Source organism: Canis aureus, chromosome 11 (genome assembly GCF_053574225.1).
Source record: "Canis aureus isolate CA01 chromosome 11, VMU_Caureus_v.1.0, whole genome shotgun sequence".
NCBI classification, from domain to species: domain Eukaryota; kingdom Metazoa; phylum Chordata; class Mammalia; order Carnivora; family Canidae; genus Canis; species Canis aureus.
The window spans coordinates 14,042,658-14,055,724 of NC_135621.1; the positions used below are offsets into that span (position 1 = coordinate 14,042,658).

The 13,067-nt window shown below is 45.0% G+C and overlaps 1 protein-coding gene across 1 annotated transcript in view; it reads left to right on the plus strand.

The window, feature by feature from the left end:
• The window catches only part of MYRFL (myelin regulatory factor like), an 83,406-nt gene extending 73,359 nt beyond the window's left edge, over window positions 1–10,047 (plus strand). The window contains exons 18-22 of the mRNA XM_077913241.1: window positions 3,872–3,959; window positions 6,044–6,118; window positions 9,133–9,253; window positions 9,562–9,636; window positions 9,768–10,047. Of these exons, the coding sequence (XP_077769367.1) occupies window positions 3,872–3,959; window positions 6,044–6,118; window positions 9,133–9,253; window positions 9,562–9,636; window positions 9,768–9,854 (446 nt within the window). The 3' untranslated portion in view covers window positions 9,855–10,047. The remainder of the gene's footprint in view (window positions 1–3,871; window positions 3,960–6,043; window positions 6,119–9,132; window positions 9,254–9,561; window positions 9,637–9,767) is intronic.
• Window positions 10,048–13,067: the final 3,020 nt, after the last annotated feature.

A 13,067-nucleotide genomic window follows, 5' to 3' on the forward strand; every position in this document is an offset into this window, starting at 1 on the left:
GCCCCAGAACACACTTATTGGCTCCTTCCCTAAGGAGAAAGACCACGAGTAAAATAGAGAAGGGAAATGAGTATTTTTATGCTATGCTGAGCACAAGCCATCATTCTTCTTTTGGGCCCAAGCTGATTGTGTAAAACGCCTTTCAGAAGGTTTATCCCCTCTCCTCACTTAATATAAAAGGTTTGGGTAAGAGGTGGAGAGTGGGTGTTTTGGAATATTGAGCTTCTGTTCTGAGGAGCCAACTGAGTGTGATGGATTAGATTTTAATCTATGCAACCAATAAAGATGTAAACAGACGGAGTTAGATATAAGAAGCGAAGAGCTTGTGAGGGGGGAAAAATCTAAGGAATTCTACAGATGTTAAGAATTTTGGTAAAGATTTTTTAAAAATCTCAGGAAACTAAAAGGCGTGGAAATTTGTGCTTATTTTGTCTGGAAGATCAGAACTCTGAGAAGAGCAAATGGCTGAAAGAAACTGGTTCCCCGTGTACAAGGACACAGTCATCAATTGGTTGGGCTCATTGACTTTTTCTTGGCATGAGTCTGGTTCAATCGGGAAAGAAAAAGGTATCCAAGATGCTTGGAACTCAGCCACACCGCCCAATTTTATGAGTAAGGCTATATACACAGTCTACCACAACAGGATATGCTTTGGTTGGACACCATCTTAAATCTCTCCTCTCCAGAAGTTTCTAATTTAGTTTATTGGGAGATCTTTTCCGCTGATTGCAAAATATATCTCCAACATCACAGTAAAAACCGCTGAGGGTGTATATTAAGTTTACAGTGAATATTACTGAAAGGCATTTGTAAAATGAGAGCCACCCCTGCTTGACTACAGGAGAATTTATGGTTTTCCAATAACCAGCCTTTCAGCATTGCCTAGTCTTGCCTCAGAGAAGGGACAAATTGGAGATGTTTTTATAGGAGACTTAAAATGTATTTCCAATCCTGCTTTTGAAAAGCCACTTTCATAACTCTAATCCTCAGGATTATGTCTCCTCAACTTTACCTTTTTATTACTGTTTTTAAAAATACCGTTATCCCATCAGATACTAAATCCTATCGTAGGATTCTGTGTCTCCAGGAACCCGAAAACATGCTTCCGTGGAAGTGAGGCAACTCTGTAGTTCTGTTGCTAAAATTGATAATGAGCCCTGTGCCTGCGAATTCAGTGGGAAAGTAGCAAAAAAGATAAGGGATGGAAACAGATAGGATGGAGAAGTTCTGGTTTCCGCTTCTTTTTGTGCCTCATTTGCCCTATAAATTCACAGCCTTCTGTCGAAGCAGTCATAAGCGACACTCCTAGCAGGGGACCTGTGCTTGACAGGTGCTTATTGGAATAGCTGGCATCCAGGAAATCTCGAGGCCTTTTAGACAGCACATATATTTCTATCTAAAGGGAAATATATATTCAATCTTCTAGAAAATCCTCATGGGTCAAGACCCATTTCTTTTTAATGAAAAAGATCAAGATGCTCAGGAAACCTGCCTCTCCTTCAAAGCCTGCCTCACTCCCCTTTGCCTCGAGGGTGAAGGAGCTCCGGTTTCCATGTGTACCCTCCCCCGCCCCCCCCCCCCCAGCATCCCTCAGCACCCATCCCCTGACAATTTCCCCTTCGAGCGTGCAAGAGGAAACAGTTTTCTAGAGGGTATATGATTGGCCTCTCTTCCTTCCATCCTCCCCCAAATATTTGCTGAGCACTTGCAGAAAGCCCAGCATTGCCTTGTCTGGGGCCATGGCCGTGCACAAATGTGCACGCGGGCTTCTAGAAGCTCACAGTCAGTTTTGTGCACAGGTAAACAAGCCTGTGTGCCTCGTGTGAGAAGTACTAACCAGGGCAGATCTACTTAGGAGTGATGGTGCCAAAGTAGCGTGCACCCTTGTGTGTGCTTTCTATCCGGAAATTGCACATAGAAGCTTGAGTAGGAACTTGTTTCTGATCTTGCCTCCCTTTTCTTCCTATGAAAGGAGCACACACTGTGTTAACCTATGTCTCTTGTTAACTGAGGTTCCTGGCTTTATGTTTTGCCTCAAACTATGTTGAGAAATATAAACATATTATGTAATCCAAATGGAGGAAGATGATAAACAGTATGCGTACTTGGGGAAAAAATCGGCAAATTAAAAAAAGTGACTGCAAAACCATTAAAATTCTTTTTAAAGACTTGTTTAGCAGCCCACGAAATAATTGCGTTCGCCATTTACTCTAAGAATATGGTCTCCCCCACCCCCAAAGCCTTAACAACAATCATCTGAATAGTTACCCTTCCAAAACTGCCTTTTTTTTTTTTTTTTTTCCAAAACTGCTTTTCTAAAATGCCTTTTCGGCTATGACAGGGGCAAAACCACTCCCGGACTTCCCTCCCCACAAGCCAGCTCTGGCCCCTAACCAGTGACCTGACTCTTCTCAGCTGCAGCGGGGTCCCTACCTTGAGCTTTGAGCTCTTTTTTCCTGTGCAGATCACATTTTACCAGGAGTTACTCAGGAATCAGAGAATTTTAATAGAGGCTCCCTATTCTGGAGCTGTCAAGAAAGGACAAAAATGCACACAAGTTAAGTGACAAAACAGAGATGACATGCTTTTGATGGGGCGACAGATAGGTCACTAGCTGATCACCCCGCAAATGGCCCAAGGGTAAAGCTGTGGCATCAAGAAGGAGCGGGCCGTGGGCCGCACGGATCCGACCTGGCCGCCGTAACAAGGTACCACAGACAGGCAACTCAAGCAACAACATTTATCTTCTCACAGTTTTGGAGGCCAGAAGTCCACAATCAGGGTGTTGGCAGGCCTGGTTCCTTCTGAGGCCTCCCTCCTGGACTCACCGATGGCCACCTCGGTGCTGCGTCCTTCCAAGACCTTCCCCCGGGAACCTCTTCTTCCAGGCAGGGACACCAGTCAGATTGGATTAGGGCCCAGTGTAACAGCTTCATTTTAACCTAATTGCCTCTTGAAAGGCCCTATTTCCAAATTCTGAGGGGTTGGAGCTTCAACGAGTTTGAAGAACACAAGGTAGCCCCAAACAGCTGGCTTCTTGGAGGAGGGTGAGAACATACTAGATCTGCAAGGAGTGGGGTAGGGATTGGATGGGTGAAAGGTGGGAGAGAGAAAGGGTGGGGAAACATCGAACTGAAGAGACAAAGGGGCGTCTACTGGGTATCTTCTCATCCTGACCCACCAAGCCTTTAAGATTGACAGACATTTTCCCTCTTCAGAAGACAGAACCTTGTCCTTCCTGGCAGGAGATGCGCTAACCAGCCCTGACTGGGGGAGTGACTGTAAATTCACATTTAAGTGACCCTCCTTTGGCTTCGTAGAGCAACCAGCTCTTCGTAGAGCAACCAGCTGCGTCAGCCTTCCCCAGGGACACTCTCTAGCCAATGTCAGGCGTGAGAGGTGGTCACTCACCACCAGACAAGTGGAGGTTGATCCGCATGGATTTTAATTATTTATTTGAATTTCCTGCCTTCTTCTCCTATTCTGATGGTACTTTTAGTTCATTTTCTGTTTTCTGAGGTTTTTTTAAAAGCTTTCTTTCTTGGCCAGATTGCATTTCACATTGCACCCTCCCTTTTCAATAAATGTCAATCTAGTAGGACTTCCAAAAGAAATTCTTTTGTTTGTTATCAGATGTTATCTATTATCAGAAACTGGATTTTTAAGAGTTTTCCTAAAATTTACTCTAGCTACAACAACAAAAGCCTTCTTCCCTCCCTTCCCCTTCTTTTTTCCATTTGAATGCAAATGGAACCCATTAATCTAGGAAACTCTCATTTCATATTCAGTAATTTGGAGTTTTGCTGGAGCACGATACCCTTTTCCTCTGCAGAAGGGTTTACTTTCTTTTCTCTATTTCTTCTCAATTCAGAGATTGATACAACCATTAGTTCTATTCAGATTGTGGAGATCCAGCAAGTAATAGATCATCGGTATTGTGGTGGAGGCCTCCAGTGCAGGTGGGTAAGCCTCCCCATCCTACCCTGATTGTTTCTGGGATTTACTCAGGGCTCTGGGTTTCTGAGACTGGAATGAAAGCCAAAACTACATGGTAAAAGTCAATGCGTGCATACACTGCTCCGTAAGTGAAAACACATTTGTTACATGGTAGACGAGGGAATCATAAAATGGTTGGTATTAGCGAATGTCAATAAACCATGGCTCCAGTGATGCCAGTCTCTCGTTTTTAATGGGGACGTCCAAAGCAAAAAACTTAGGGGGACTCTCCAAGGACACATTCCATGAGCACAGGGGCTGTCGGTTAATTTTATAGACAAGAAAGACGTTGTTACTGATGGCTCCACGTAATGAATGAGCTGACGTTTATACATTTTAATAACGAGGAATATCATTATCTTAATTGCTAAGTAACAAAGCTTATCGTGGCTTTTCCAGGCAGGAGAAAAAACATCCAGATATTGCAAAAGTTATCAGCAACCGCCATGTCCATGGTGAGCCATCCGGTCATGGTGCATTTAGAAGCATAGCCTACAAGTAGCCTCAGCTAGCTGGCCCAAAATGCAAGTTGAAGGCAGTAAGAGTGGGGACCTATTTTTCTTTCATCGATGAATATTTACTGGGTGACTGCTAGGTGAAAGGCAAGGTCCTGTACCGTGGACTGGTATCCCAAATCCTTGGGATTCTCAGCCTTATTTCTTTTTTCAACCTGATGACCCTGAGCTTTAACTATGTGGTACTTTATGATTTGTTTATGGCTTTGACATTCATTATCTCATTGGATTCTCCCCAAATCCCTGTGAGGTTGGGATTGTTGATCCCATCCTGCCATGAAGGAACCTGACCTTCAGCGAATTTAACCAAGTGGGAGACCAATGTTAATTACTGTGCTAGGGTGACATGGTGAAGAAGGGTGGGATGATTTGGTTTCCAATTCCAGAACTTCGACAAGGTGTTAATTCCCCCTGAGTGTCCATGTCTCACCTGTGGGATGAGGCTACTGAATTGCGTTGCCGTGAAGCATGCAGACGCTGGCGGGGCGGGGGCACTGGTAGGAAGTGAATTCCATTTATCTCAGCTTTTTCCAGTAGAACAAGGCTCTCCTGATCCCAATTCAGATCCATTTCTTTTACTTCTGCTTTCTCATTTTTAACAACTCATTTTAGGAATTTTTTCTTTTTTTTTTAATTTTATATATTTATTCATGAGAGATACAGAGAGGCAGAGACATAGGCAGAGGGAGAAGCAGGCTCTCCGTAGGATCACAACCTGAGCCCAAGGTAGAGGTTCAACCACTGAGCCACCCAGGAGTCCCCATTTTAGGATTTTTTCAAGAGAATCTAAAATGATTAACTTTTCTCCCAATGTATCTGGTTTTAAGCTGTTTCTCCATGGAATTCGAGGTGTGGCCAGGTCCGAAGAATCTGTGTTAGATTCAATATGCTTTTCTGCTGGAGTTTTCATTACAGTATGAATCCCAGGAAGTCCCCCTTTGCCCCAGTAGCTCCCTTTTTGGGGGGATGTGGGGGGCGGAGTGCCTGCAGAAGCACTTCCCTGCTACAGTTCTCTCCAATACAAAATGGTAATTAGGACTATCAAAATGTTAGTTGATTCAAGTTCTGAAAGTGCATGATATTTCCTGCTAATGTTGCCTATGAGGGAGCGATTCAGGGTAGAGGAGCTGGTATTTATTATCTTCAGTCTTCCTTTCCAGAGGGAAAATGCTGGTTTGAGGCCTTTGCCTCATTTTCTCCTGAAATCTGTGTCTCCTTAACGGGGACCAGAGTCGTTTTCTGTGCACTCAGTGGTATGCATTTGGCCTGGGATTTGGCTTTCCCTCATTTCACCTGTGTGTTCTGACAAACCATAAATCTTTGTGGTACAGTTTATATATTAACACCTACAAGAGATCCCTTTGAAATTTGACAGGTACGTCTCTGAAAAGCACAGAATTCTACGTGCTAAATTTGTTTTCCTGTGTTTGTTATAGAATATTTCACAGCTTGTGTGTAATGAGTAACAAAAGCCTTTTGAAGCCTTTCCTATGTATTTTGATTTGTGGTTTTATTTTTTTTTCCATAATTAGCCCTGGGAATTACAGTTACAATATTCCTGTTAATAAGCACACACCTACCAATGTCAAATTCTCTCTGGAAATCAAGTAAGTGCCTAATTGCAGAGAACAATTCTGCTTCTGTCATTATTTGAATAGCAAGGCTCTGACCTTACCTCACAGTTTGGTCACTAAGAGGGTGGGAAGTTAGCAGTCCCCATCGGCTGATGCTGGCTGGGGTGGGAGGTGGGCCAGCTTGAGGGAAGCGTCTTCAAAAGGATGGTCAGAGTCTTCCAGCCTCCCTCCGTGGGATGGAAAGGCTTCTTCTAGGCTTCACATTCACCTGTGAGATGGGGGTGACCTTGGGTTTGATGCTTACCAGCTCCAGGATACCTCTGAATGTGTCCCTTTGAATTGGGGTGGGAGCAAGAGGAATAGCATACCCCCTAGGGCGGGGGGGGGAAACCTGCCCATTTTCCTGAGCTCCTGGTAGCAGTGCTAATGCAGACACCACCCCCTCTCCCCAGGGGAGTTCACAGAGTCAGAGTTTGGAGTTGGGCAGACCAAGGTTCAAATTTTGTCTCTGCCACTTACTAATCTTATAACCTTTTGGAGAAACCACTTCTCCTCTCTGAGCTCTTTTTAATCTATAAAATGAGTTTGAACTAATACCATAAGAAGTAGAGCTGCTGTGGGAAATCACTTGCTAATAGTGAAACCCATACTTACCATTTGCTGAGCACAGAGCATATGCCAGACACTCTCCACTTTAATAGTGGATCGTATAATCCTCACAATAACCCCCCGAGTTTGGTTTTTCTTTTCTAGTTTATATTTTTCAGATGGGAACACTTAGTAGGTTTGGAGAGGTCCAATACACTTGTCCCAAAACTCACAGCTAGCAAGCCGTAGAGCTGGGTTTCAAGCTCGGCCCATCCTTTAAACTGTCACTCTCTGGTCTTCCCAATGAAATGAGAGATGTAAGAACATTGCCCCTTCCCGACACATAGTAGGCGCTTCATAAATGGCAGCTTTTATTATGACTACCTTTCCCTCAAGATCGCAAAGCTCTAATTTAATCTATTCTTACCAAATATTTAAAATGATTACAGTACTTTTAAGACTTGGACCCATAAAATATTTTTAAAAAGGGGGGGATCCCTGGGTGGCTCAGAGGTTTGGCACCTGCTTTTGGCCCAGGGCGCGATCCTGGAGTCCAGGGATCGAGTCCCACATTGGGTTCCCGGCATGGAGCCTGCTTCTCCCTCTGCCTGGGTCTCTGCCTCTCTCTCTCTCTCTCTCTGTCTATCATGAATAAATAAATAAAATATTAAAAAAAAAAGACTTGGACCCACTTCACTCAAATTATGCAGTGAGCTACTCACTGGGGTGATAGATGGGTTTTATTTTGTGTCTCTTGATTGTAGTCTCTCTTTTTCTCCCCCTGCACTTTTCCTCTCTTCTCCCGGTTTGCTTCTTGCTCTCCCTCCTTTTCCTCTGTCCTCCGCTCACTCCTCTGCTTCCCCGCTCTGGCATTCCTCCCCCATCCGTTTCTGCTGCTCTGTCCCTTCCTCTGTTTCACTCAGGCTTCATACTCCTCCTCTCATCGACTTTGCTTCTACGATGAGTTAATGACACTCAACCCAACTGCTTGCCTCGGAAAGGTTTGTTTCAAGCAGTGAGTATTTCATGACTCGGAACTCATCATGCTTCATGCAGAGCAAGAGCCAAATAGACTATCTTCTAGCATCCCTGAGTATCCTGGAGTGGCATTTCCTCATTCATTCCTAGCTTTGGTGAGGGAAATAAGCTGAAATGGGGTATTCCCTGAAATGGCAAAAGACCATTAGGAGCCACTACATCAGGCTTTTTAGCTTAAGAACCATTTTTCTAATATGGGTGATTTAAAAATAACACACATACTCAACTGAGATTGTAAGTTGTCCCACTTGTGCAAAAGGATCATTTCCAAAGACAATTGGATCTCATCCTCTTGATGATAATTAATGGGCTGCCCTCCAGAGGAGAATCATTCTTTCGGGCAGGCCTTCCATTCTGAGAGCCGTGATGGTAGGTAAATTCTAACGGGGCTCACCCCCAAATCCCTTCCCGTTTGTTTACCTTGCTGCTTCAAATAGGATGTACTCAGATCAGGGGTTTGTAGAATCTGAAATCCTGGAAACTTCAGGTAGATGCAAGTTCAGTTGCCCATGAAAAGAAGAGGGATATCTCCAAAAATGATTTTATATATTTATTTATAAAATAGATATGATCTACTTATTTAGAGAGAGAGCACAAGCAGGAGGAGGGGCAGAGGGAGAGGGAGAGAGAGAATCTCAAGCGGACTGCTTGCTAAGCAAGGAGCCCAATGATGCGGGGCTTGATCTCACAACCCTGAGATCATGACTTGAGCTCAAACCAAGAGTTGGACACTCAACTGATTGAGTCACCCAGGTGCCCCCAAAATGATTTTAAGATCTACGGTGATAGGAACTTCCGCTGCCGGGATGATTTCAGTCATGAGATTGTCTTAGAGACCGTCATATGCTACCTCAGGTTGTTTTGATCGGTTCAGGCTCTGAAACAAAAACAAAACACCATAGACTGAGCGCCTCCACAGATGTTTACTTTCCAACATTCTGGATGTTGGGAAGTTCCACACGGGGGTACTGGCAGATTTGGTGTCTGGTGAGGGCCTGCTTCCCGTGTCACAGAAGGCCATCTTCTCACTGTGTCTACCTGGCACAGGAACGAGAGAGCACTGAGGTCCTTGGTAGAAGAGCGGTTATCCCACTCAAGAGAGCTCCGCGTCAAGCACTGCCCATAGGCCCTAGCTCCCAACACGTCACATCGGAGGTTGGGATTTTAGCATATGACTTCGGAGGAGGGGATCACGAACACTGAGTCTGTAACAGTAACGTCCTGAGACTGAGTTCCTTGCTGGAACAAGGAGGTGGGAACGGGGATGCTGGCATCCATGAGCCTTGCGGCATAAGACGCCTACGTGAAACTGAATGGGTTTCCAAGTTACCGTCCCATTCGTACCTCTTTTTAGCAAAGTGTAGGCCAGTGGTGCTGGTAACTGCTTTCCCTTTGCCCTTTCTGCCCTTTGTCTCTTGAAGCACAACAGAGCCATTGATAGTCTTCCAGTGCAAGTTCACCCTTGGAAATCTATGTTTCCATGGTCAGAGGGGAGCCAGAGGGACACAGAGCCGCCAAGTGGTCTCCCAGGAGATGACACAGGTAATGTTTTCCAACCCCTGGTCCCGAAGAAGTGTGTCTAGAGTTGTGGCTCAGCCTCTGTTGCATACAGAGGGATGCCATGAGGCACGTGCTCTCCCCTTGCTGGCTGATCCTCGTCACGGGGCTTGGCTCGCTATCTCCCGCGTGTCCTTCTGAGGCCGCAGACTGTTTTAGCAACTCTGCTCAGAAGCTGTTGCCCCAGATACCTTTCCTGGGGGAGTCAAGGAAATGCTTTCTCAGGCTATGTTCTTTCCAATGGAGTGTAAAATGTGGTTATGAAATGGATCTCTCTGTCATTCATTATTTAGGGCTATCAGCACATTTGGAGCCTCCCCGTAGCCCCATTCTTTGATAGCATGTACCATTTCCGTGTAGCTGCACCGGTAAGCTTGCTTTTTTTTTTTTTTTTCTGCCTTTTTCTTTCCAGGGAGAAAGAAATAGATGTTCAATCAATTGATCAATTGATTTGGCTAATTCTTATATTAATCATTCTTTTTTTCTTCTGTTCTCACAGGATTTAGCTGACTGTTCCACGGATCCTTATTTTGCTGGGATATTCTTTACAGATTACTTCTTTTACTTCTACCGGCACTGTGTCTAATTTATTCAAGTTTGGTTGAGGACTTCACCAAAGGAAAATACTCGGAAATACAGGCAACAGAGGCATCGCCTCTTGCAATTTCTTTCTTTTCTTTGTAAAATATTCACGTTTCTTGCCATAGGACTTTTTCAGGCTTCGGCTCCCAGCAGTTTTGAGCCATTTATGAGGAGAATAAAGTGTTTGCTGCAACTTGAGATAATGTGGTCTTTGATTTTACCGTGACTAGGAGAAAAACATTTCTTGGAGTCGACAGCACCGTTGGGCTTAAAAATACTGCTTCTGGTATTAAGGAATCTATGAGGTCAAAGAGGCAGGTCAAACTTTATCTGTCTTATGTGTTTCTCACTGTAGCTTTTGAGAAAAAATAAAAAGGTCCACCTCAGCCATGTCAGCTTGGATCCACTCAACACAGACTCTCGATACGGGCTGCGTTAAGGGGGACGGATGAGCGGTGTCTGATAGCTGACCTCACATTGACACAAACTATTGCTATGTGTTTGTGGGAGACAAGGAGTGGAAGAGAGGGAGGGAGGGAGGGAGGGAGAGAAAACAATATACACTGGAGTACAGAGCATAGCTTACTAATGAATTGGATTTAGGAGAAATAGTTGCAAGTATATCCTGTAAGGCTTGATGGGCACTAAGTTTTCTTAGTGAAACACTAACTTGTGACAAGTCTTTTAAGATAACCAAATACTCTAGGCCCGGATAGTTGCATTTAATCTTGCAGTTGTCATCGTTTTTGTTTTTTGTTTTGTTTTTCCTCTATATATGCAGGGCTTCTCTCATAGAGCATTAGTACCCATCTCCGTGGCTTACAGCTGAATTAGCTTTTGGATACTTCTGTCTGGCTTGTGGGTACATTTGTATGCCTTCCCCAACTTAGAGCAGCCAGATATCCTCCAGCTGGAGGCTATCAACCATGCCTTTTCTCTTCTGTATTCTAATGTTTTGACATTTTGGGGTCGTGCGGACCCTAGTGGGACTCTACCTCCTAGGGTCAGCCAATTCCTAGAGATAGCAAACGACTTGCCCATGAGTGCTTTTCACATACAAACCAACCAATTCAGAGTCCACACTGCAAACTGCCTCCTTTATCAGGCTCTTACACCCCACCCGCCCAACCCACATCAGGGCCAGGTACCAGACAACTAGGCACGGCTCCTATATCCCAGCGCCTGCTGGAATTATTCAAATGAGCCAATCCCAAGGCAGTTCACCCTGCCTCACCTGTTTCTTCTGATAGAAACCACATTAAAGGGTGCCTGGGTGGCTCAGTTGGCTCAGCGTCTGCCTTTGGCTCAGGTCATGATCCCAGGGTCCTGGGATGGAGCCCTGCATTCAGCTTCCTGCTTGGTGGGGAGTCAGCTTCTCCCTCTGACTGCCACTTCCCCTGCTTGGGCTCTTTCTCTCTGTCAAGTGAATAAAATTCTTAAAAGAAAAAAAAAAAGTGAAGGCTCTTGCCCGAGCTCATTCCTCTTCCTCTGCTTCCCATCTGACCCTGGTGCCCCCCAACATGTGGCATATCCCATTCTCTTGGGAACTGTAACAAACTATCTTTACAGTGGCAATCCTTGGCCATTCATATACCTCAAATTTTCTATTAATACACTGTATTTAGGACCTGGAGATTTGAGCCATTCCAGCTCTAGCTCCAGGTGACAAGGCTGAGGACTGGCTGGCCTTCCCTCATCTTACTGTTGGCCTGTGAGTCAATGAGGAGATGAGAGTATTTGGGTTTTTCACCCTGACAGTGATAATCAGTAGTAATAATACGTGGGAGTGGACTTTAGGTCCAAACAGCCCATGTCTCGAGTTCAAATCCTGACTTTATCTGTGTAACCTCAGGCAGGATACTTCTCAAAGTTTTAATTTCCTCTTTTTTTTTTTTTTTAAGATTTTATTTATTTATTCATGAGAGACACAGGCAGAGGGAGAAGCAGGCTCCATGCAGGGAGCCCGATGTGGGACTCGATCCTGGGACCCTGGAGTCACGACCTGAGCCAAAGGCAGACGCTCAACCGCTGAGCCATCCGGGGATCCCTTTAGTTTCCTCTTTTAAGGGAGAGGATAGTGAGTGTCTAGACAGATAGAATGAAATGAGATAAAATATGTAAAGCACAGAAAGGCTGTACATAAGTATAAGCTATTATTGTTATATGCAAGTAACAGAATCAATATAAAGCTTACAATGGGATTATAAAGGGATTGAGTCACTGAACACTCACACTTACACCAAGGCATGTTTGTGAACTATAAAAACCAAGTTGTGGATAGAGCATCTGTGTGTGTGTTACACAATGTTTATATTTTTTCTGTATTTGGAAAATCATTCTCCCTTTTATGAAGAGCAAAGCCTTTGTAGAAAATGAAATAAGGGGGGATCCCTGGGGGGCTCACCAGTTTAGCATCTGCTTTCAGCCCAGGGCGTGACCCCAGGGTCCTGGGATCGAGTCCCACGTTGGGCTCCCTGCATGGGGCCTGCTTCTCCCTCTGCCTGGGTCTCTGCCTCTCTCTCTCTCTGTGTCTCCGTGTCTCCCATGAATAAACAAAACAAAATCTTCAAAAAAAAAAGATAAAAAGAAAACGAAGTGAGGTAGTTAATTCTTGGGAGTATTTCAGGATTCCTGCCACTTCCTGGATTCAAATTCAGCCTTGCTTGGCCTCAGGGGTAGTATCAGCCTGTCCAGGCATGACCTGCGTCTTGAGACTTCATTTCCCATTTCATGCTGTAATAGCGTCCCACGTGCTTGGTGTGGGGCACACTCCGTGACGTCGACTCTCCCACCAGGAGCGGCGTGCTTGTGGGCCGCAGGTGCACAGACCCCTTGCTCGCATCCGTGCGCTTGTCCTCAGCATCACACGGGGGTTCAGGGACCAAATGGGGTTCAGTAACATCACCAAAGAGGCTTTCTCTCAACTAAGTGCTGTTTTCAGATCACATCCGATTAGGAAACGGAAAGTCTTTTTCCTACCACAACACAACACCAGGACGCGTTCCCAGAGACCGTGTTGGAAGTCTTCAGAAAGACGGGGTTCAACACAGCAAACAGACCGGTAGTGATCCGTGGTGTCCTGGGATCAGCTAAGGCCACTGGGAGAAGAAACTGCTGGAAGATGCTCTTTGGATTTGAAGCCCTTCTCCAGCGGTGAGGTGTCCACTGGGGACCCCGCAGCTTCAGGCCAGAAGACTTTATGCCAGAGAATCATCTA